The sequence below is a fragment of the Crocodylus siamensis genome, chromosome 8 (assembly GCF_052110815.1).
Source record: "Crocodylus siamensis isolate JL-2025a chromosome 8, ASM5211081v1, whole genome shotgun sequence".
Classification (NCBI taxonomy): domain Eukaryota; kingdom Metazoa; phylum Chordata; order Crocodylia; family Crocodylidae; genus Crocodylus; species Crocodylus siamensis.
This window is the reverse complement of record NC_143402.1, coordinates 51,315,742-51,337,363: the sequence shown is the minus strand read 5'-3', so window position 1 is coordinate 51,337,363 and position 21,622 is coordinate 51,315,742. Positions and strand designations below refer to the sequence as shown.

At 45.8% G+C, this 21,622-nt stretch overlaps 1 protein-coding gene across 3 annotated transcripts in view; it reads left to right on the top strand.

The window, feature by feature from the left end:
* The window catches only part of LOC149858452 (rho GTPase-activating protein 6-like), a 77,893-nt gene that overhangs the window by 6,718 nt on the left and 49,553 nt on the right, over positions 1-21,622 (top strand). For all 3 annotated transcript variants that reach the window (XR_016443882.1, XM_090060479.1, XM_090060480.1), the window contains exons 2-3: positions 7,740-7,896; positions 17,476-17,538. Coding sequence is in view for 2 of the 3 variants with exons in the window: in XM_090060479.1 (XP_089916605.1) it covers positions 7,782-7,896; positions 17,476-17,538 (178 nt within the window). In the remaining variant the exon portion in view is untranslated. The remainder of the gene's footprint in view (positions 1-7,739; positions 7,897-17,475; positions 17,539-21,622) is intronic.

The following is a 21,622-nucleotide window of genomic DNA, read 5'->3' as shown; positions in this document are numbered from 1 at the left end:
CCTACCCCCAGTCCCCCGGTGTGTATGGGGCATGGAGGCTCCAGGCAGCCCCTCACAGGCTGGACCTCTGCCAGCCTGCAAGGAAAAAACCACGGCTCGCCACATTTTTCTCCTTTAAAGCAGAATCCATTCTTAAAGTTGATTAATTTTTAAAGTCCGTTCATGACCCTTTCATATATTCTTGTGACCCAGTTTTGGGTCATGAGCTCCAGGTTGAGAAATGCTGCCCTAAATCAGATTGTCATTGTTTGTGGGATGTTTTGCCTTCCCCTGTAGCATGGAGCATGGTCCTTTCCCTAGGGTCTTTTGTGAATCTGATAACTACTACTTCCCTGTCATGGCAGTGGCAGGGCATTTGTACTTCCCTGTTTTCACCAGTGTTTGCTGAAAGGTGTTCTTAGTTTTAGCTTTTGTGTTTTGTACTTGTGTGTGAGCATTTCAAGGGGCAATTCTGAGGATTTCTTGGGTGAACGGTTGTCTGGGAATGCAGCAAACTGAGCTTCATCTCCTAGAAAGTCAGCGACTGTGCTGAGTGACATATGCATGTTCTCAGTAAGTTCAGTCACCTGAATCGCATATGTATTTTCAGTAGTGTGGTTCTTCATGTGACTTAGTGGAATTGTCCATTGCCAAGCCTGCTGCGAGTCTGAAGCAAGAGTTAATTGTGTTTAGGTAAAGGGCACACCCTTAGGCAATACCAGTGTACTGGAAATATATGAGTGGGGGTTTTGTTACACATTAATTTTAGGTGGTTCAGGGAGCTCTTAACCCCTGGAATTCCTACACATTAATATGTGTAAACTAGTTTTAAGCACCCTTTAGGTGTCTTAAAGTTATACCACTCCAGGACAGGCTTATCTCTGCCCCATGTTACCCAGCTCATGTTTCATGAATGTGTGGCCACTCCCCAGAGATAAGCCACCCAAGTTTCAGTCCTCCACCATTCCAGGATGCAGTGGCACTCGCCCTCACCCTCCTGTTATGTGTGGACAAAATAGCCACCCTCTGAACTCTACTGCCCTAGGGGTGGTACTGGCACCAAGCCAACTCCCTCTCCTGCCCCCCGGAGTGAGACCTAGCCAGGCAGCTTGGAGTGGCACAGATCAGTCTGGGAGGGTGGACTAGGGATGGTGGAGGGGACAGCAAGGTAAGGGGCCAGATTGGGATCCTCATGAGCTAGGAATGCCCTCCTGAGGCAAAGACAGTGTCCCCATAAACTCTGGCTACCTGATCCCAATTTATTAAAACATGAGACTTTCTTTAATTTACTTCCTCTTTATTTCTTTTTAAATTCTATTTTTCACTACTCTGTATTTTATCCTTTAGTGGCTTCAGTGGCTGACTTCCTTCATTTCATCAGCTGGGCCCAGCTGCCATTCCAAACCATTGCCTCTCCACTTCCATTTTCACTACCTGGTCCCCATCATTAAACTCTTCAGCCTCATACCTCACCCCCATCAACCTATCACTCAACCCACCCCCACCTAGAGCAGGGATAGAAGCCTGTCTTGGCTCGCCAACCCTTTAGTGGTAGAGGTTTTTAGCCTGAATGCGTAACCACTCAAAACTTGAGCTAACACTAGCTGATCAACATTTGAGAAGCTCAAAGTGTAATATGTAACAAAGCCCTGAGAAAACTGTTTTTCAGAGTTTGTACTAGTTTTATTCTTTACACTGAATGCCTGGCAAAGCCCGATATAGTTAAAAGTGTTCAGGATTGCCTTTTGCAGCTTCCTATTTCACACACAGATAATGTAAAGTCTTTTGGAGACAACTTCCAATCCGTTGTATTATATACAGTGGCATCCGCATCACCAAAGTATCTGAGTGTTGTCCAGTTGTGCATTAAGTGATGTGGCTATTGTGCCTTCTTTCTTCCTTCATCCCTTCTTTCCCTCCCAAGATGACAACCGTGAACAGCCATAGGAAGTGGCTCACAGGGGCTGGCTCTAATGATGTCCTCCACCTCTTTCTCTTCTTGGTCTGGGTGCATTTCTCCTTTGAGTCTGGGTACTTTACCCAGCAATGAAACACAGACCAATTTGTGTTATGCTAGGCTCTCTGTGTGGTGGAAGACAGCTGGCTAGTACCAACAGCATGACTGCATGAAGAGCTTATGTGACAGGGGAGGGGATTTCAAGTATTGGTCACAATATAATTTTGATTGATGAATGCTTTCATGCCTAGTTCCTTGTGGGGTTATGTACTTTTACTTTTTGTTTTTAATATTTTTATAACAAGAGGCTGAAAAGTGAAATAAAATAAGGTCTTTCTCTTTTCCTTTCTTTCACTTCCCCAGTGGAGATTTTTGTATATAGCAGAGTTGGATTTGTTCTAGTAGTAGTAGCAGTAGAGGCATAGTAGTATGGGGATAATAACAGTAGCAGTTGTAATAAATGCCACTCTCTGTTTATATTGCAGAAAGCATGTCAGACCATTGTGCTTTGCACTTAGAGAGTAGGGGGTGAGGTTGGAAATAGTTTCCAGTACAACTGGACTGAACTTTTCCAGTTAAACGTTTTTATAATGGAAAATGCAGTTCCTTGGAACGGATTGCCAGAACATGCTAAGATCAGTTAAACTGTTATGCTCCACAGTGCCATTTTTGGTCAAAGCTGGAAGAGAAAGTTTAACTTCTTGTAGCCAACAGCTAAGACATTTACAGAAACTGTAGGAGCTTGGGTTTGAAATTATTTGGGAGCTGCAAGAAGGATTTGAATAGATGCCTCTCCCATTCCAGGGGAGTGCCCAGATAACTAGGTTATTATAGAATGGGCTTCTTTCAAATTCATCTGTTGGAACTGCTCTACTTTGCATAGCTACTTAGTTGATGGACAGAAGGAATTGAATGTCAGACTGCCACGCTCATCACCACTGGGCTACACAGGCTGTCTTAGTGACAAATGTGATACTTAAACTGTGAGTAGTGGCTTAGTCCTAATTCAAAACTGCTGTAAACCAATGATGCAACCCTAAACAGGTTTAGCTTCTTAAATCAGTGGCATTTTTGTCCTGGAGGAAACAGGCCCTTCTATACCCTTTCAAACATACTGATTTCAGGTTTGTTTCTTCTAACTCCTCCATGACTTGGGTAGTTTATCCATTAAGTGATATTTGAGCTGCCTCTTCTGGTCATTCTTATCTTCACTGCCCTAGGGTTTTAGTACGTAGATGTGACTTCTCCTTTTTTCTGTTGACTACTGTAGGGAACATGATCCTCTTTTGGAGACCATCATTCCCCCACCCCCCCACCCTCTTCCCCCACAGCTCCCCTGAACACTTCTTGTCTTTGATATCAGATGATGGCTTCAAAAGTGTATAGGTTACAGAATTAAAGTATTGTCATTGCTAAGATCTCTGCATAGGTGGAAGGGGAAAAAGGATTGGCGGGGGAGGCTGAGCATGTGCGTGCGTGTGCATGCCCCCTCTCTCCCACCCAGCAGGTAAATCTGTGGGAAGGGGCGGGGAGAGGGGAAAGGCTGTGTGCTGGGGGTGGAGCAGACTGTGGCTCCAGTGGTGAGGGAGGGAGTGAGGCAGGGGCAGGGATTGGGGTGAATGTCCCACCACCTGGCCCTAATCAGAGCCCAGGCATCTCATCCAGAGGCATGGTGGGGGGGGTTCCCACTGCTGCATATACCCCAGCAGAGGCCTGGGGGCATGTGCTGCCCCATCTGTGCACAGGGCATTAAGTGGGCTACCGCTGTGCACTGGTTTTGCTCCCTGTTGCAGCTGCCCTGGGAAGAGTGCAAAGTCATGTGTGTCCCACTGCCAGGTGGGCAGGGAGCATGGTGCAGACCTGTGGCAGGACACACATGGCATTGCACCACTCTCGAAGCAGCGAGGTGCAGAGGCAGAGAAGAGCCCAGCCCGCAGCTGCAGCCCACCTAAAACCCCATGAACAGATTGGGGGGGCACATGCCCCCCTTGATTCCCCTACAGTGCATACAGTGGCAGGAGTGCTCCCCCCCCTCTGGACATGCCACTGGGCTCCGATTGTCTCATGACCTGGCCTGGCCAGGGCCCCATTCACCCCTGCCCCTCTCCCTCCTGCACTGTGGGGGTCTCAATCTGTGCCCCCAAGCCCCTTCACAAAGAAAGTAGACTGAAACTTGCCTACTGTGCTAGGCAACCACACACCGCGACTGTGATCCTGACTGTGTATCTGAGTGTGCGCACTCCTCCCCACCCTGCTGCAGCAGTCCAGAGCCTGCAGCTGGGTTTTCCTGCAGCCCTGCCTGCTGCCCTGTGTTTGAGAGGGCTAAGCCCCATTAGCCCTGGCCTTCCACCGCCTATAGGTTCCCAAGTTTTGGGAGAGGCTCTGGTAGTGACTTTCCAGAAATTCCAGGGATGTTGGAGTTTTATTGAAGCAAGACAGCAGGAAACAATAACAAAGTTTTACATTTCTTGCATTTTAGGATTAGCACCTGCAACTCTGGGGGTCTTAAAGTCACAGATGCTGACAGCCGTGCACATCCAGTGTCTGCAAATGTAAGGCAAGAAAGGAAGAATACGAGGGGAGGAAGCTGTGGGAGCTGGTAGACTCCTCTGAGAGTCATGCAAGGGCCATAGAGGCCTAGAGTGAAAGGATGAACTAGAACCAGGATCATGAGAGCAAGGCATCAGGCAGATGAGGAAGGAAATGCAGAATCTCATAAAGAAAATTATGGCTGTGACCCAGAAGGGTTCCATGATCAACAGGGATGTTGCAGATATAGCAAAGCAAACACTGTACTTAATCTGCAGTAACATCCAGTACAAGTAGGAAGTGCGGTGATTTTGTGAAGTCCCAGTTGTAGTGGGCAGAGTCCATTTACTGGCCATATTTTCTAATTAATGTTCCTCCCAAGTCACTTCTGTATAGAGATGCACTCACTGGCTGTGTCTACATGAGTTGTTGACATCCCTGAATGGCTTTTTGATGATGTTGACTGTGCAGTAGCTTGTTACTACTGCACAGTAGCATTGTGTCATGTGTTGACACTACTGCACAGTTGTAATGAACTACTGCACAGTCAGTATTTTGTGTAGACACGACTACTGAGTATATGGCAGGTACCAAATGGCACTTCTTTCTGGGGTTAACACTAGGCTGCCAAGAGTCAGCCCTGGCTTTAATTACTTCCCTGGTTATAAGCAAAAAAGTCCCTTTAGGGAACTAATATCCTTTCAACACCTCCAGCATTAACTATATAGCCAGATGCCCCACAACTCAGCTCTCAAGGACTATGGGCTTGCTATGGACAAGGTAGGGAGTGAATTGAGGGCAAGGAATAGGAATGTTGTTGTGCAGAATTGTTGACTTGGTGGCCATTCAAAAGCCTCAGAAAGTATGCACGAAACATCTTTTTTTATAATCAGACACTGTAATGACTACTGGTTTCCCATGAATTGTTAGCCATTAGCAGCTGTTTATTGCCAGACTGCTATCAGCACTCCCTTTTCCATACTCAAAAAGACATTCACTTGGCAGTCTGCCTCCACAGCTCTAGGCCACTCAGTGCGGCTTTCCAGGAAAGACTTCTCCCACCACTGCTATCTGCCCACCTCTGTAGCACTGCCCTCTTCTACTGTTGTCACCCCACATCTGCAACAGTGCCGTCTTCTACTATTTACACTTCTTGTCTGGAATCAAAAATGGCAATTGATACCATACAGCTGGTCCCAAATTAAGCCATCCTGAGTAGTGTCTAGTACTCTTTTCTGGTAGCTTGCAGGCATTAGAATGAAGTATCTGGGACAGATGTTTCTCACAGCAGTTAAGGCAGACAAGGTACTTCGGGTAAAGGTTCTTCACGTTACTTAACACATTCTTGGAAGGTGCTGAGATATTAATGTGATGAGGGTAGTATAAGAACCTATATAGAACAGGATAGAATCTTTGGTCTGGTACTTTTGCAATAATTTATTTTTATTTAATTAATTAATTGCATTTTCCTTTATTGTAAGTTATTTCTCTTTTTCTTTTAAAGAGAGAAATATTTTAATCCCTTTTTTGGGGGACTGTGGACTCCATTCTGACCACGTATGCTTTCCTGTATAGCTTCTGTTACTCTGTGTCTTTTCTCAGCTTTGTTAAAGTATTGTGTGGGGGTTTTTTTCTTGGCTGTGAGTTGCCCTGAGATCAAGGTAGGCAGGAGTCATGGCTACCTGTTGAAACTACTGAGTTCTGAGGGCAGTAGAGCCAAGTGAGCAAGGAATTGGGAGCAGCTGATATCCCTGATGTTGAGCAAACCTGTGGAGAGAACAGGGTCAGGAGTGATGTTGGCAGCAGGAGATGAGGGGAAGTATAGTGAATGTTGCTGCAGATTTCAGTGAGCCAGCAGGACCCAGCATAGGTGACTGGTAGAGGGTACATGGGAGGAGGGGGGCACGTGCCCCCCGCCCCCAAACAGGGCTGTCCCCACTGCTGATGCTGCCGGGGACTTCTGCAAGTGGTCCCTCAGACTCAAGAGGCACCAGTCACCCATGGGACCCAGGTTCTCTTGTTACTCCCAGTCCCTGATTTTAAGCAGGAGCAACAAAGTTTTTGAACTGAAGGAACTAGGATGCAGAGGGAGAGGCTGCAGGCCTGGAAAAGATAAAGAACTATGGCTTTCTGGTTATGTGGAGCTCAGTATTTTGCAGGTGGTTTTGGATGAAAGCCTAAAATGGGTTAGCTACTTTATTACAATACATCTGAGTTTGTGTTGCAATCACAGTGAGGCTGCTTCAGCGTTCTCTTTGTGACGCACTTCAGTGTTTAAGGAGACAATTTCTTAACAGGAATAAAAACTCCTGTGCAAATTAGGAAGTTTTTCAGAGCAAGTTCAACAAACACTTGTGTGGAATGGTTTAAACAGGGATGATCCAGCCTTGAGCAAGGGCTGGATTAGGTTACCTCCTGGCCCTACTTCTTTAGGATTCTACAAAATTCTGCTAACAATTAAGATCTATTTAAAGAAATGTAGGACTAGAAAATGGGACGAAAGTAAATGAATAGCAACATTTATTTAAATTGGGGTTGGCAACCTATGGACCATGGACTGGATATGGCTTGCCAAGTGATTTCATCAACCCTGCAAAGCCTAGATATTGGTTGTACTTTGGCAGTGGGGCAATTTGGCAGTGTTTCCACATTGAGGATTCTGTGCATTTGACTGCAGCTGGATCCCATGCGCATCAGTGGCAATTTAGCACTGGGGAGAAGCAGTAGCAATGGCAACCAGCCTGTCTTGGGCTGAGCTGCTCCGAAAAGTTTGCCAACTTCTGATTTAAATAAATAATCTATTTATGCTAATAAACATCTGGATTTAAATTGAAATTTATTTTTCTTAGATCATGCTTTCTTCCTCCTACATGTATGTTTATACTTCTCCCAAGATACCTATACTGAAAAGAGAATGAAGGAAATAGCCTGGGTTAAATTAGCCCTGAAGTTATTTCAGGGGTAAACCAGCTCTCAGCAGCATTCAAGATCTGGTTGGGGATCAGATCTGAGCTGATATTGTAGTGATGCATATGAATCGGGGTTCTAAGTTAGGGCTGCAGATCCTTATCTGGCATTTCCACAGTTGCAACTGCTTTATTTACAATTCTAACAGATTAAATGCATTTTTCACCTAATTTTGGAAATTTGGCTTTATGGGGATGTAAAACACTCAAGGTATTTATTAATTTAAAAGGATGTCTTATTAGGTTTGATCAGTTCTTCTCTCTAAATTGGCCACTTTGACTTTTTTGTTAATCTTTTTGCATTTCAGAGAAATCTTACCTGATGTTTTAAGCTAGGACAGGGAATCACAATGCAGCCTGTACACTTACATAGCCTCTCAGAATTGGAAAGAGCCAGTCTACAAAGAATTGCTTTTTATCGGCTTCAAGAAAATCATGTAATCAGTGTGATCAACTTTCCTAAAGGTAAGAGAAGGAGAAAAAATGCTGCGCGAGATGGGATGAACTGCAGAGTTCTAGTCATGATTAGTAGTTATTGTTTCTGTTGCTGTTGCTAAGAAGAATAGTAGCAATAATAAAGTATTAATTGACATAAGATATTTCTGCACAAAGTGTTTATTGCATTTGAACCCAAGTGGATTTGCGGTTATGTAGGGGGGTTGGCCTTCTTGTTTTGTATTTTTTAATGTGTTTGGTCTGATGTCAGTCCCCATTGCATCAGGATTGCTAAAGGATGTGGAATCGCTTTGTAGCGTGAGAACATGACCTTGCTTGTTCTCGGTATCTGAGACAAGCCCCCTAATCTTGAGCAGATGCAAAAACATCTGGCAAACCCTTCCAATGGGAACAACGTTAATCCTTTCTGGACAGAACAGACTCACTGCAGCTTTGGAATGTCCCTATATTCGGCTTACGAGCTGGGATGTTAGGAAATTGATGCTTATTTTTACCCTCTAGAATTTAGGGCGCAAGGAAAGATGGTTACCCGTAATTGACAGAGAAATATAGCACATCCCAAGAGACAGCATCTCTCTGCATACCAGCACAGTTAGAAATATCAGGAGTAGGGCTCCAGCTAGTCTAGGATCCTGGTGCTAGCAGTGGCCAGTGCCAGTGGCTGAGAGAAATGTTTGGGAGATCCTGTAGTAACAGCTATAGAATAACATACCAAATGGGAAATTTCTGAAACAGGAGGGTTTAGGACCCTTCCAGAGTGTGTGGCTATTATTTAGGGCTGTATCTAATAAAGGACTTTGTTTAAAGGACTTCTAATTTGGAGTGCCTTAGTACTGCACAAACATAAAGAGCTCCTCGCTGCTAAAGCATCTCAAAATATATTGGAGTTGATGCTAGCGTAACCCAGGTGAACACAAGTACTGTTTTCCCCTCTCCAGATAGAAGGGATGGGTGGCAGGCAGGAGTGCTGTGAGAGGGATCTATAATGTGCAGGCCAGATCCCTCTACTCCCTATAGAGTCAGGCCAGGACAAGAGATACTTAATTATATACAGATTTATGAATATATACAAAATTAAAAGAATTGCTATTAATAAACAAACATACAATTATCATATAATACTTTGCCCTACAGATAAAGGCTGAAGGATTACACCCCTCCAGGTAGCCCCAAGCAATGTGTTGATAGACAGTTGGTCTAAAATAGACAACCAACAGTTAAGTACAGGTGAGCATGTGTAAATACAATTAAACAACAGTCAAAACAGAAATATACACAGGTAAGTATAGCCATTAGGGAAGGGGTCCCAGCAGTGTCCCTTAAGAAGTTTATAATTAACACTCTATTAAACTGCTAATATACAAAGTTAAAATGGCTACAAAATATAAGGAACAGTGTCACAGACTAGGGGGCACTCTCCTACAAAATATAAGGCACCTCAACAACTGGTTAGCTCAAGCTTCCCTGAGGATAAACTGCCTCACAGCCGGCGTAGCTCCCCTTCCCTGTGGGAATCCCTTCCCCAACAACTTACAACTTCAGGACCTAGATGGGTGGTCCTCATCCACTTGGCTGAGTTGCTTCTCACAGGCAGGCCCTCCCAGGCCACTGGCTCTCCTTGTGCTGCCATATGCAGGTGGCCCTGTGCACTATTGCGTGCACTGAGGGCTCTGCCTTCTGCTGGGGGTTGGAGGTCCAGGCAGTCTTGTGCAGCACCGGGGCTTAATCTGCCCCTGGGCCCTTTTCAGTGTCGCCTACACTGAGCCGTTGGCCTGGTGTTGATGACTGGTGACCTGAGCTGCCTCAAGTGACTCCCAAGGTCTGCTTCCATGCAGCGTTGCCTGCACTGAGTTCCCTGGCCACTTGCCAGGGATCACAGACCCGAGCCTCCTCGTGCAGTTCCCAAGGTCTGGGCTCCATGCACCGCTGCGTGCACTGGGTCCCTGGCCTCATGTCAGGGGTTGCAGACCCAAGCTGACTCGAAAGGCTCCCAGGGTCTATGCTCCGTGCACTGAGCCGTGCACTGACACCATGTTCGCTGCAGTGGATCTGGGGATGCAGCCGCTCACTGCTTCTGCTCGCAAAGAGGCATCTTTGGGCTCTTCAGGGTGCTGGTTCTGCCTGCTGGCCAGCTCACACCAGCTCTTCTTTGCCTGTCATCTTCTCTGTCCCTCAACGCGTCTGCCATGTGTTGGGCACGCCCCTTTTATTCACTCCGTAGGCTCCACCCTGCAGTGTTGTCGGACCTGCAAAGAGCAGGCTACAACCAGGTCCAGGGTTCTCCTATCCCCCCACCTCCCTCCCAGCAGAGAGGGACAACCCCTTCCCAGTGTTACTTGAATTTCATATCCCTTGCTCTCCTAGTGAGAGCAGAAAATGGATACTTGGCATGTCCTTGCCCTGCAGTCTCTGACTGAACTGTGCCAAGAGCTACTTGCTCTACTCTTTACTTCATGGCAGAGTCTTTGTTTACTTAGACTTCCATTCTTTTTTTCCCTTGTTTTCCTTTTCAAGCATCTCTACTAGCTGGTGACATGGTGGTGGCAGTGTGGTAGGCTACTCCTCTCTGATGCCAGTGCCATTTGAGTTTCCCTGTCCCAGCTGCTGGTACACCTCCTGCCTGGCAGTCCAAAACAGGAGGCGGGACACCCCAGAATCCTCCTTGTCCTTTTGGGCAGCTCCTTTTCTGTTGGTTGGACTGGGGCCTCTTCACATTCCTTTTACTGCCTCATTGCTGTTGTCAGGTGGCTCCGGGTCCACCCCAGAGTTGGTGGCAACATAGGGCTCAGCAGTGTTGTCTCTGGTGAGGATCTTTGAGAGCTCCTCATAGTAAGCATATGTTGCTTACAAGGCATCTGAAACCTGGTTGAAATCAGAAGTGGTCTTGTTTAGCGCCTTCATGGTTTTCACCTTGGTCCAGCTCTGATGCCAGCTCTGGTTGTGTCTGAAAGGTGACACCTATGTTATGATCCATTTATACACTGCCTGATTTGATGCCTTGCACAGTGGAGCACTTCAGAATTATCCCTGCTCCATCTAGGGCCATAGTTGATGTGGATCAGACTAATCTGTAGCACTATGCTACTGTGTCTTTGATCTGCTAACTTTTTATATTGCTTTTAAACTGCTGAAAGCACTATAAACATCATGGCTAGGGACAAAGATTCAAGAAGCCTGAGCTTAAATTGATTCAATTTTTGAAGGTTAGTCTAATCCACTCAGAATCCAGAATCTTGAAATTTTGCCTGGAATAGGTGGTGCTTTCTAAAAAATGGGAGCTGTCCTCACTCCTGCCTTTTAGAAACAGAGCTGCCAGGGGATAGGGTGGTGGTGCCACTGCTCACCTTTTACCGAGAAGCCTAGCTGTTAGAGATCCAGGTTCTAGCCCTTTTCAGCCTGCAGAGGTTCAAAATCACATTTTTCACCTCTGTAGAGAGTGCTTTAACCATTGCTATATAGAATAGTGCTGGTGAGGGAGCAGTCTTTGTCTGTTTTGAAGTTGGGCCACAAAATAGTTAAGAATGCAAGATTCATGGAGCCAACAGGACGCATCACAAGAGGGTATATCGGTCTGTAGTCTAGTGATTAGCCATTTAGCACTGGGGAGTCCTGGGGTTTGGTCATTGTTCCCAGGACACACACACTCTCTTTCTCTCTTTTTAATCCAATAGCTTTGGAAAGTGAAAACGCATAAATAGGTCAAAGAGCCAGCTATAGAGCTAGTTCTCTCTTGGCTTCTTTCTTTCTTGCATGGATTTTGCATTTCTCATAGCACAATTATCCTACTTTAAGATGAGTGTAGGGTCTACCTAACCTGTGGATGGCTCATAGGCTCATTGGAGAATCCTTCAGAAGGCTGGAAGTTGGGGGTTTGAACTCCTGTCTGAAGAGGACTAAAACTCAGCCTTCCCACTTCCCATATGATTGCTCCAACCCCTGGGCTATTATAGTAAAAGTAGTTTATTCTTTTAAAAGGAAAGCAACTGTATTTTTGTGAGGCCAATATGGTTCAGACATATCTGGAGTTCTAAATCTTAATTTAGGTGCTTAAGTGAACTCAAGGGTTGTTTCTCCCAAAATTTAGGCATGAGTATCCAGGAGTTAAATTAAAAGAAAAAAAATGTGTGTCTACTTTGAACAGAGAAGAGAGAAGTAGTTGGTATAGAAAGTCACAGTAGCCAGGACACTAAATGGGCTAGCTGATAGAAGGTGCAGAGAAGGGGTGTACATCTGAAATCCTGGCTTATAAATTTTGGTTTTTGTATTCTAAAGCACCTATACAGACTTGGGCGAGGACAAGGTGGAGCCCATCTTTTATCAGCAGCTTAGTGGTTAGAGTATTCATTCAGCAAGAGGGGCTGGATTATAGATCCTTCTCTGTCTGAGTGGGTTTGAACCGCCTTCTTTTACTGCCCAGAAAAGTTCTGTAACCAGCAGGGTACAGGACAGGGCTCAGGTATATCTGTGCAGAGCCACATACCTGTACATGCCCAGTAGCCATGTGAATACTACATATGTATATCAACAGGATTGCAGACTGTGCAGAGAGGCCAAAACTGGCAGTTATCTAGCTGGGTTATGCAAGTGTCGTTATGGTGCATGAAATGAAGAGGATTCTACCTGAAATGCACACCTACAGAAATGATTGGTGAGTCAGCAGTGTTGCTGAGAAGGGTCTGTGGATTTTGGTGGATCACAGACTCACTATGAGTCACCAAAGAAGCCACCAAAGAAACAAATGTACTTTGGAGCTGCATTAAAGAAGTATTGTATGTAAGACACGAGGTGATAGTACCACTTTACTCAAAACTGTTCAGACCTCAGTTAGAATATTGTATGCAGTTCAGATGTAGAGAAGATCCACAAGTGGATGAATATGATAAATGATCTGGAATGCAGATCGTATGAGAAACAATGAGAGAACCGTGATAGGTATATTTAGTTTAGAGAAAGGAAAATGAAGGGAAGACATGATAACATTTTTCAGATACTTGAAATGTGGTCATGAAGAAAAACAGTTCTTTTTTGGGTCAGACAGCAGACACGAACAACAGGTTTAAATTTCAGCAAAGCAGATTTAGATTACATTTAATAAAAAAAACACTTAACCATCAGTGTAATAAGCTGTCTAGAGAAATCACAGACTCTCTATACTGGAAGTTTTCAAGAAGCTGGATAAGCTAGTCTGGGAAAAATCAGAGGCAGGAAATCCTGCAGTTTGAACAGGGGGTTGGGCCTTGTGGTCCCTGCCAGCCGTATGATTCTAACAACCTTTTTCTCTCTTCCAAAATAAAAATGTTAAAACTCCTTTTCATGGCATATATAAAAGAGCCAACCACAGTTTTATGGTCTACAACTTTATGTAGCTAAAGAAAAATAAGAAAATGTTGAATCAGAACCATTTAATTTCCAAATGCTGCAACTGTTTTCCACCTTTTACTCTGTACTTAGTAGTTGGTCCAGTGGTGACATGAAGTGGCTGATGCCTATGATACTGAGATGCTGAGCTCCACCTGGTAACAGTAAAACAGGGATTTAAAATCACCTTATCTCCAAACGGGTCCCAAATGCTCCGCACCTTCATTGTCACAAGATGAGATGGAGGCTTCAAAGGGGCCTGGAGAGATTTTGAGAATCAGGAATCTGCACTTTGAAGGTGTCTTGAGGGGTGATGTGTGTTGGAGGGGATATGCTCAGTGGAATATGAATAATGCTCTCTCTCTCTCTCTTTTTTCCCTGCCCCCTCCTTTATTTTGAGCCATGTTTAGGAGAATAGGCTAGGACAAAGTTGGCCAACCTGCAGCATGGGTGCCACAAGTGGCACAGGCAGCCTCTGTATGGCAGGCAACAGATTGGGGAGGGGACAGGCAGCACAGTAGTAGATAGGGCAGGGAGCAGAGCTGCCACTCTGATAAGAACAAGGAATCAGAGTGGCACTCGGGGAGGGTCATGGGCAACGTGTAGGGGGTGCATGCGGGTGCACACGCACCCCCTGAGCATGGCGGTGCACCCCCTGTGAAAAGGCACCACCAACACTGCTGGCAGTGCCACCCCCACTTCACTGCTTGCCACCCCACCCTTCACTGTCCACACCACTGGCGGTGCCTGTGGGTGGTCTGCAATCACCACTGGCAGCCACTGACACTGCCGGTGGCATCTGTAGGTGGTTGCTGACTGCTGACCCCCCCGCTGCCAACAGCACCGCCACCACTTGTGGGAGCTTGCTGTGCCTCCCCAGCCTCTGGGGGCACATGGCGTTCATGGGGAGGGTGCAGAGTTAATTTGTGGCACATCTGCTAGTAAGGTTGACCTCTACTGGGTTAGGCAATATCTTTAGTAGGAAGTGCTGAAAAACTAGATAAGAAAGGAAGCAGGCTGCAATAAGGTGAGGGTGAGAGGGAGTAGAGAACATCTGGAGAGTTATGGGTAGAGGTCACTGTGGAGGAAACGAGGATACATGTGGGAGAGTGGGGTTGGAAGAATCTGAGGCCTGGAGCAGCTGGTGTTTAGTGGTTTAGATTTTCTTTGTACTGGAACGTGTTTTCTGGTAGAGCCAGTAGCAGATCCAGAAATGCAGCAAGAGGGATGTGAACACCCCCTTCCCCATCACTCCAACCCCAGCTGTTTCACACATATGCAGGCTCCTGCTGGAGCTCCATGTAAGCAGTGGACTCTGAATTCACCAGCTGATTGGGGCCCACCAGCTTTCACATGTTTCCAAAACCCAAAGTCCAGGGGATGAATGCTCACCCTCTGGGCTTTGGAGCTGTGTGAAAGGAGGGGCTCTGAGCAGACCCTACGCTGAGAGCTCATGTGACACAACCAAAGGGGGATGCAACCGTGCTGCCACACCCCCGTTTTAACATCTGGATCTGCCCCTGGGTAGAGCCATATAGGTCGCTGTTTAGATAGACCGGCTTCCCAAACAGTATAAACTATACCAGGAAAAGGCCTTCTTTGATAGTGTATGCTGACATAGCTTTTGCCAGTAATGTAACAAGGAGTTGGTGACTGGGGCACCAACCCAGTGCTACTGCTGCCAGCTCAGGAAACAGAAACTGCTTATTACATCTCTGGCTTTTTTTTGGCAGAGCTATGTTGGCTGAGGGGGGCTGTTCTTACCCAGTTATGCCAACAAAACTTAAGTGTCTTAACATGGGCCAATATAGGATGTTGAAAAGGGGGGAGGGGGATGCAAATGGTGTAATGCATCATCCCATAATACAGTGCATATTTTTCTTCAGTTAAAAAAAACTAGAAACTCTACCTATATGCTAGGGACTTAGGGCTATATTAAGATCCAAGCAAAAACAATCAGAACTGAGTTGGGGGGCGGGGAGGGGGCTGGGGCTGAATGCCAACTCCTCCCATATTTCCTTTCAGCCTGCCATAACTGGCCTCAACTGCCCTTTAGCCTCGGTGTACAGAAACTAACAGTTGGGATCAAGGGAGGAAACATTTCAGCCAGGAAGATCAACCCCTCTGGGTCCACCCTGGTTTTATGCTGCCGTGGTTGTGCCACTGGTTCAGTCTCCCACAGCATCTTCCATCTACTACAATGAATAATCCATAAAGGGGTTGATCTCTTCACCTTACCTTTACAGATCCCTCTATCCTCTGACTGCTGTACCACTGCACAACACAGCCTGCCTTCACCCTCCCCACCACCCGCCTTTGATTTGTTGTGAGCTCAAATCCCCTGAGACAGTAGCTTTCAACCTATTTTCATTTTTGGACCCCTAACATTTTTTTAATGGAAGTGTGGACCCCTTTGAATTGTAAGTGTAGGCATTCACATACTTTTGATTGATCATAGTCATCTTTTGCAGGCCCCTTAGACACAGCCTGCAGACCCCAAAGGATCTGTGGACCACAGGTTGAAAACCACTGCTCTAGGATTAAAGCCATCCAGTACAGGTTCCTAGGTAGTTTCATAGTTGTTAGGGGCTGGAAGAGACTTTACAGATCATCTGGTCCAGCCCTCCCTGCATTTGGGCAGGAAAGACTGCTAGGATCAGATGACTTTAGCAGGATAAGTATCAAGATGTTTTTTGAAGATCACCAGGGTAGATGACACACCTTTATTGTTCACACGGTGGGGTTAGCAGAGAATCATTACCAGAAATAGGTAGAAGACAGGATAATTGTATATGGAAGAACAGCTCAATTAGTGGAAGACCAAATGCTTGTTAATGCCTATAGAGTGAAGAGGTTATCAGTAAAAAGATAGATGATAATGAGCTGTGAAGTCAGTTGACTCCCTCAGCTCTGCCTGACTAGAAACTGGTAGTCCCTACTGGGCAATTTGTTTTAAATTTTGAGTGGAGCAGGAATCAAAGGCAGGATACAACACTATCACCAAACTCCTCCTTGGATCTGCCCCTGGGTCAGGAGCTGTTACAGACTGGAGAAGAATACTGCACTAGAAAGAACATGGGTCTGATATGCATGGCAACACACATTGATGAGCAGAAAATCTCCAATATTAATGCAAAAATGGTTATTCATAAAAATAAAGCCAGCTATTAGTATTGCTTTACATTATTATATAGTTACCTTTGTTTGTACTGAATTTTAGAAGCTAATTATGTTTGTGTTCTTGTGCAGTATATTTGAAGATTACGGTAGTTTACATGAAAGTTGTAGATGCTTTAGTTGTAAAGTAAAACCATGATAACACTCAGAAACTCCGTTTTTGTGTGCTGTCTGCTCCTGTCTCTGACCTGTCCTCACATAAACGCTTCTTCCTCAAAAACATTCAGCAAAGCTCCTCTACCCAGACAATTCCGATGTTGCCTTTAATTTATCAGGATTTATGTACAGACAGCAGGATGGTTTAATCTGGAGGTGTTTAAAGTGTTTGAGAAGCCATTCTAAAGTTTCACCAATAAATTCTGTATGTTGTTTTTTTTACGTGTCATCTGGAACATTTAGTCTCAAACACTCAGACAAATTCATGCATTCATCACGCACTTCTAAAATAGTGGAGTTAAAAAAAACAAGTGTGAGAATGCTAAGGGAAGGAAGTCTAGTAAAACCAAATAAGCTGATATTTATGTTTTCATTTGGCTTCAGGAAAATGGTACATTTGAAGTGATTAATTACTGTTCTGATTACTGCTGAACTAATTTGTGTCAATACATTTTTTGGCTGCCTAGTGGTTACTTCCATGTCTGTACTAAATCTTAGCTGCTGCATATTGCTAGCACATCACTGAGGCTGCTAGAAGTTAGACAGCGGAAGAAGGGCAGGCACGATATGTAACCATCAGAATTTACTCTTTGGCTTCTTGCTTTTTCTTACAAAAAGAGGACATCATAAACATTAGACCTAAAGCTGTGGGTAAGGGTGGAATAAAGGGAAGTGTATCATTGCAGAAAGTAATATGATAGATTCTGGTAAAACATAACCTCTCCTCCCAGTGGCTATAGAAAGTGGACAGAAATCTGACTTGAAATCTGGAGAAGCTTTTGGGCTGAGAGACGGAACTGTACATTACACTGTGTGACTGAAAGTTTTCCACATGTTTGGATAGCAAATGTGGTGCAGATAATCTAATGACATGTAGTCTTTCCTTTCCTTCCTTAGCTGGACCTAAACAAAGCAAATCCATCCGGAGCAAACTGGAGAGCTTCTCCAAGGAGAAGAAAGGTGAGTGGATTCAAGCGGTTACCCTGAAATTATGGGCTAAATAACACTTGCTTTATGTATCTAAATGCCACTTATGCAGCTGCATATCTGCAGTTTTTGGTTCTTATGTGCAGATTCAGCCCTGGCTGCCCAAACAGCCACGTGCACATAACACACTCAGTAGCTGGTGCAGTGGCTGGGTGGGTACACAGTACCATATACTCACACAGGTTAGATCCAGACATGGAGGCATACGTGGTTTGTGGCAAGGCAAACCTCTTTGCAGCACCACAAACTGCATGAGTTGCACCTTAATCAGTGTGCAGTGCTGCTAATTTGCAGTGCCAGGACAAAATTTGCTACCGGGATTTTTGGTAACAAAAAAACCCCTGGAAAAATGTGGCTCAAACCATTCCAAAATGGCAGGTGCTGGGACAAACACAGAGATGGGGACAAACTCATCTCTGTGTGCTGTGGAGCCACTGTGCTGAGGCACCCTGAACCCCAGCCAGCCACTTCCCATCTGGCTGGATTGCAGGGTGCCTCAATAGGTAAGCAGACAGCCCTGGGCTGGCTGCTTCCCTGTCTTCTTGTGCCTCAGCATGGGGGCTTCACTGTGGAGCTGCTGACTGGGTCACAGTGTGTTAGCATGGGTGCTTCATGTGCCTCAGTGTGGGGGCTTCACAGTGGAGCCCCTAAACTGAAACATGCAGAGACAGGGAAGCATTCATACCAAGGCTGTTTGCTCCCGTCTCAAGGTACGCTGCACCCCAGCCAGCTAGGGAGTGGCTGGCTGGGGCACAGGGTGACTCAGTGCGGAGGCTCTGCAATTCACAGAGATAGGGGAGGGAGAAGCAGCCCAGGGCTGCTTGCTCCCCTATCTCCATGTGCTGCTCCCTGGCTGGCTGGGGCACAGGTTGCCTCAGCACAGGGGATGGCTAGCCATTCTTGAGGCACCCTGTGCCCCAGTCAGGCTCCCTTCCCCTGCAGCACATGGAGCAGTGGGGCAAAGTGTCCCTCTGCAAAGCATGTTAGCAGGGGCATGCAGTGCAGTACAAAGTAGCAGCAGAAATGTGTGCTGCTGCAAAGGCACGCCCCTGCTTATGTGTACACAGCCACAGGGTTGCATATAAGGCTCCAAACCCATAACAGGGAGGACATCTTTTACATTTTAGCCCAGTAGCCTAGAGCAGTGGTTCTCAATGTTTTTTGTACCAGAAACCATTTGTAAACATCAGTGGCCAGTCCTGACTTAGTGCCCCTGTAGCAGGGGGCCTTCTCAGGGCTGATTTTGCCTTTGGCTCGCCCACCTGTTTCTGGGCCAACCACCCATCTTCTCATCTGCCACACCTTGTTATTAATTAATTAATGATCTTAATTCAGTGGGAGGCTGCCCATTTCTTGCCCCAATGCCAGGGGGAGCTACCTGCGGCTCCGTTCCTCCCCTACACCGCAGCCCAAGCCTTGCAGATGGCATTTATGAATTCCTCTTTATTTTGGGGTCTCAGCCGCTGTGGACTTACCCCTTCTCCCTCTAGCTAGGCCTGTCAGTCAAAAACCCACTAATGAAGGCTTGACTCCAGGGCTCTAGGTCTCAAAACTCACTCAGGCTCCTGAGCCCTCTCTGGCGCTGGGGTCCGCTCATCCCACGATCACTGTGCCCTCTCTGTTGCCCCTCTGGCTTTCTCCACTCACTGTTTATAGGGCTCTGGCCAGCCCCTTCTTGTCACCTGACTGGCTGTCAGGGCTCGATCCTTAACCTCTACTTGACCAGCCAGCTGTGACTGGAAGGTTCTGGATTTAAAGGGACTACCCTGTTTCTTGGTAACAGGGCTAGGATTCCCTGTTTCACCCCTCCTCTCTTCTCTTTTGTCTGGGGTCCTCCTTTCTCCCCCAGACCCTCTTCTTTGTATTGTCTCAAGAAGAAATCAGCACTTACATTCTGAATTCCTGGGCAACGCTCCACCTCAAAACCATATGGATGCAGACAAGGGCCCATCTCATCAGTCTAGCATTATCCGTCTTCATGCTCTGCAGCCAGCGTAGAGGTGCATGATCTGTGATCAGCATGAACTGTCACCCTAACAGATAATATTGGAGTGTTTCAACAACCCACTTAATCACCAAACACTCTTTCTCTATTGTGGCGTAATTCCATTCTGGTGGTTGTAATTTCCTACTTATGTATGCTATAGGATGCTGTTCTTCTCCTTCTCTCTGGACCAGCACTGCTCCAGTAGCCACATTTGATGCATCGGCCTGCACCAGGAAAGGTTTATTAAAATCTGGTGTATATAGTAGGGGCTGCAAACATAGTGCATCCTTCACCACTTGAAATGCCCTTTCTGCCTCCGGCTTCCACCTCACCTTGGTTGGGGCCCCCGACTTTATCATATCCATCAAAGGTACTATTAAGTCTGCGAAATGAGGTACAAGCCTTCTATAATAACTAGCTAGCCCCATAAAAGCTCTCACCTGTTTCTTCGTATGAGGAGCTCAGTATTTCTGTAACACCTCTACTTTGTCTAACAATGGTCTCACCTTACAGCTTCCTACTAGGAGCCCAAGGTATCGTGTTTCTTCTTTCCCTATTGTACATTTCTTCAGATTGGCTGTTAGCTTGACCCTTCTCAAGTCTTGCATTACTGCTCTCAGCGTGGTTAAGTGTCCAGCCCAGTCTTCAGTGTATATAATAATATCATCTATGTATCTACACCATAACCTCTATGGGGAACCAAAACTCTGTCCATTAGATGCTGAAATGTAGCAGTGGCTCCATGTAATCCAAATGGCATGTCCTGGAATTGGAAGAGACCCCACGGGGTGGCAGACACTGTCTTTTCTTGATCTTTAGGTGCTACTGAGACCTGCCAGTAATCTTTTGTCAGGTCCAAAGTGGAAATGTAGTGAGCTTGCCCAATGTTTTCCACCAGCTCATCTACTCTCAACATTGGATAGGCATCAAACTTAGCCACTGCATTTATCTTCTGGAAATCAATACAGAGACAAATTTTCCCATCTGGCTTGGGCACAACTACAATGGGGCTCTGCCAGTCACTGTGGGACTCGCATATTATGCCTTTCTCCAGCATCAGCTCAATCTCTGTTTTTATCTGACTCTGCAATCACTGTGGAATCCATCTCCAGTTCTCATGGATCACCTGGCCTGGAGGAGTTTTTATTTGATGTACCACACCCCGAGCTTCCCCAGGAGGTTCCTGGAACACATCTCCATATATCCTGACTAGCTTGGTGGCCTGCATTCTCTGTTCTTCAGATAGTCGCGGGGCCAGTTCTGTGTCACCTGGTCCATTCGATTTTGTCAAAGAGGGTCCCAATTCTAATTCCTCAGGATGAAGGGCCAGGTACATGCACTCTTGCTCTTCCCACTTCTTCAGCATATTGACATGGAATACTTGCTGCTTTTTTTGTTTGTCTGTCTGATACACCTCATAGTTTACGGGCCCCACCTGGTGTATAATTTCATAGGGTCCCTGCCACCATGTGAGTAACTTATTCTCATGGTCAGGCAATAGAACCAACACATGGACACCCAGGTCAAACTTCCTTTCCCATGCGCCTCAGTTATAATGCATCAATTGTTATTACTGGGCCTCTCTGAGCTTTCCTAAAACCTCTTTCCAAGCTGCTTCAAGGTGTTCCCACAGTTGTATTATGTATTGGATCAAATTCTGATTTTGTTATGCTGCTCTTCCCAACTTTCTTTAATCAAATCCAGGATTCCTCTTGGTTGCTGGCCGTACAACAGTTCAAAAAGTGAAAACCCAGTTGAGGCCTGTGGTGCCTCCCTTATGGCAAATAACAAAGGTCATACCATTTTATCCCAGTTCTGAGGACTCTCAAACACAAATTTCTTTAACATCTGCTTCAATGTCTGATTAAACCGCTCCATGATCCTGTCCGTTTGGGGATGATACACTGCCATCTTTAGGTGTTTAATTCTCAAAACTCTACTCACTTCTTCAAACATGCATGATGTAAAATTCATTCTCTGGTCTGTCAGCAGTTCTCTAGGGAGTCCTACTTGTGAGAAAATTTTCAATAGCTTGTTTGCCACCTTTGGAGTGGACACTGTCCACATCGG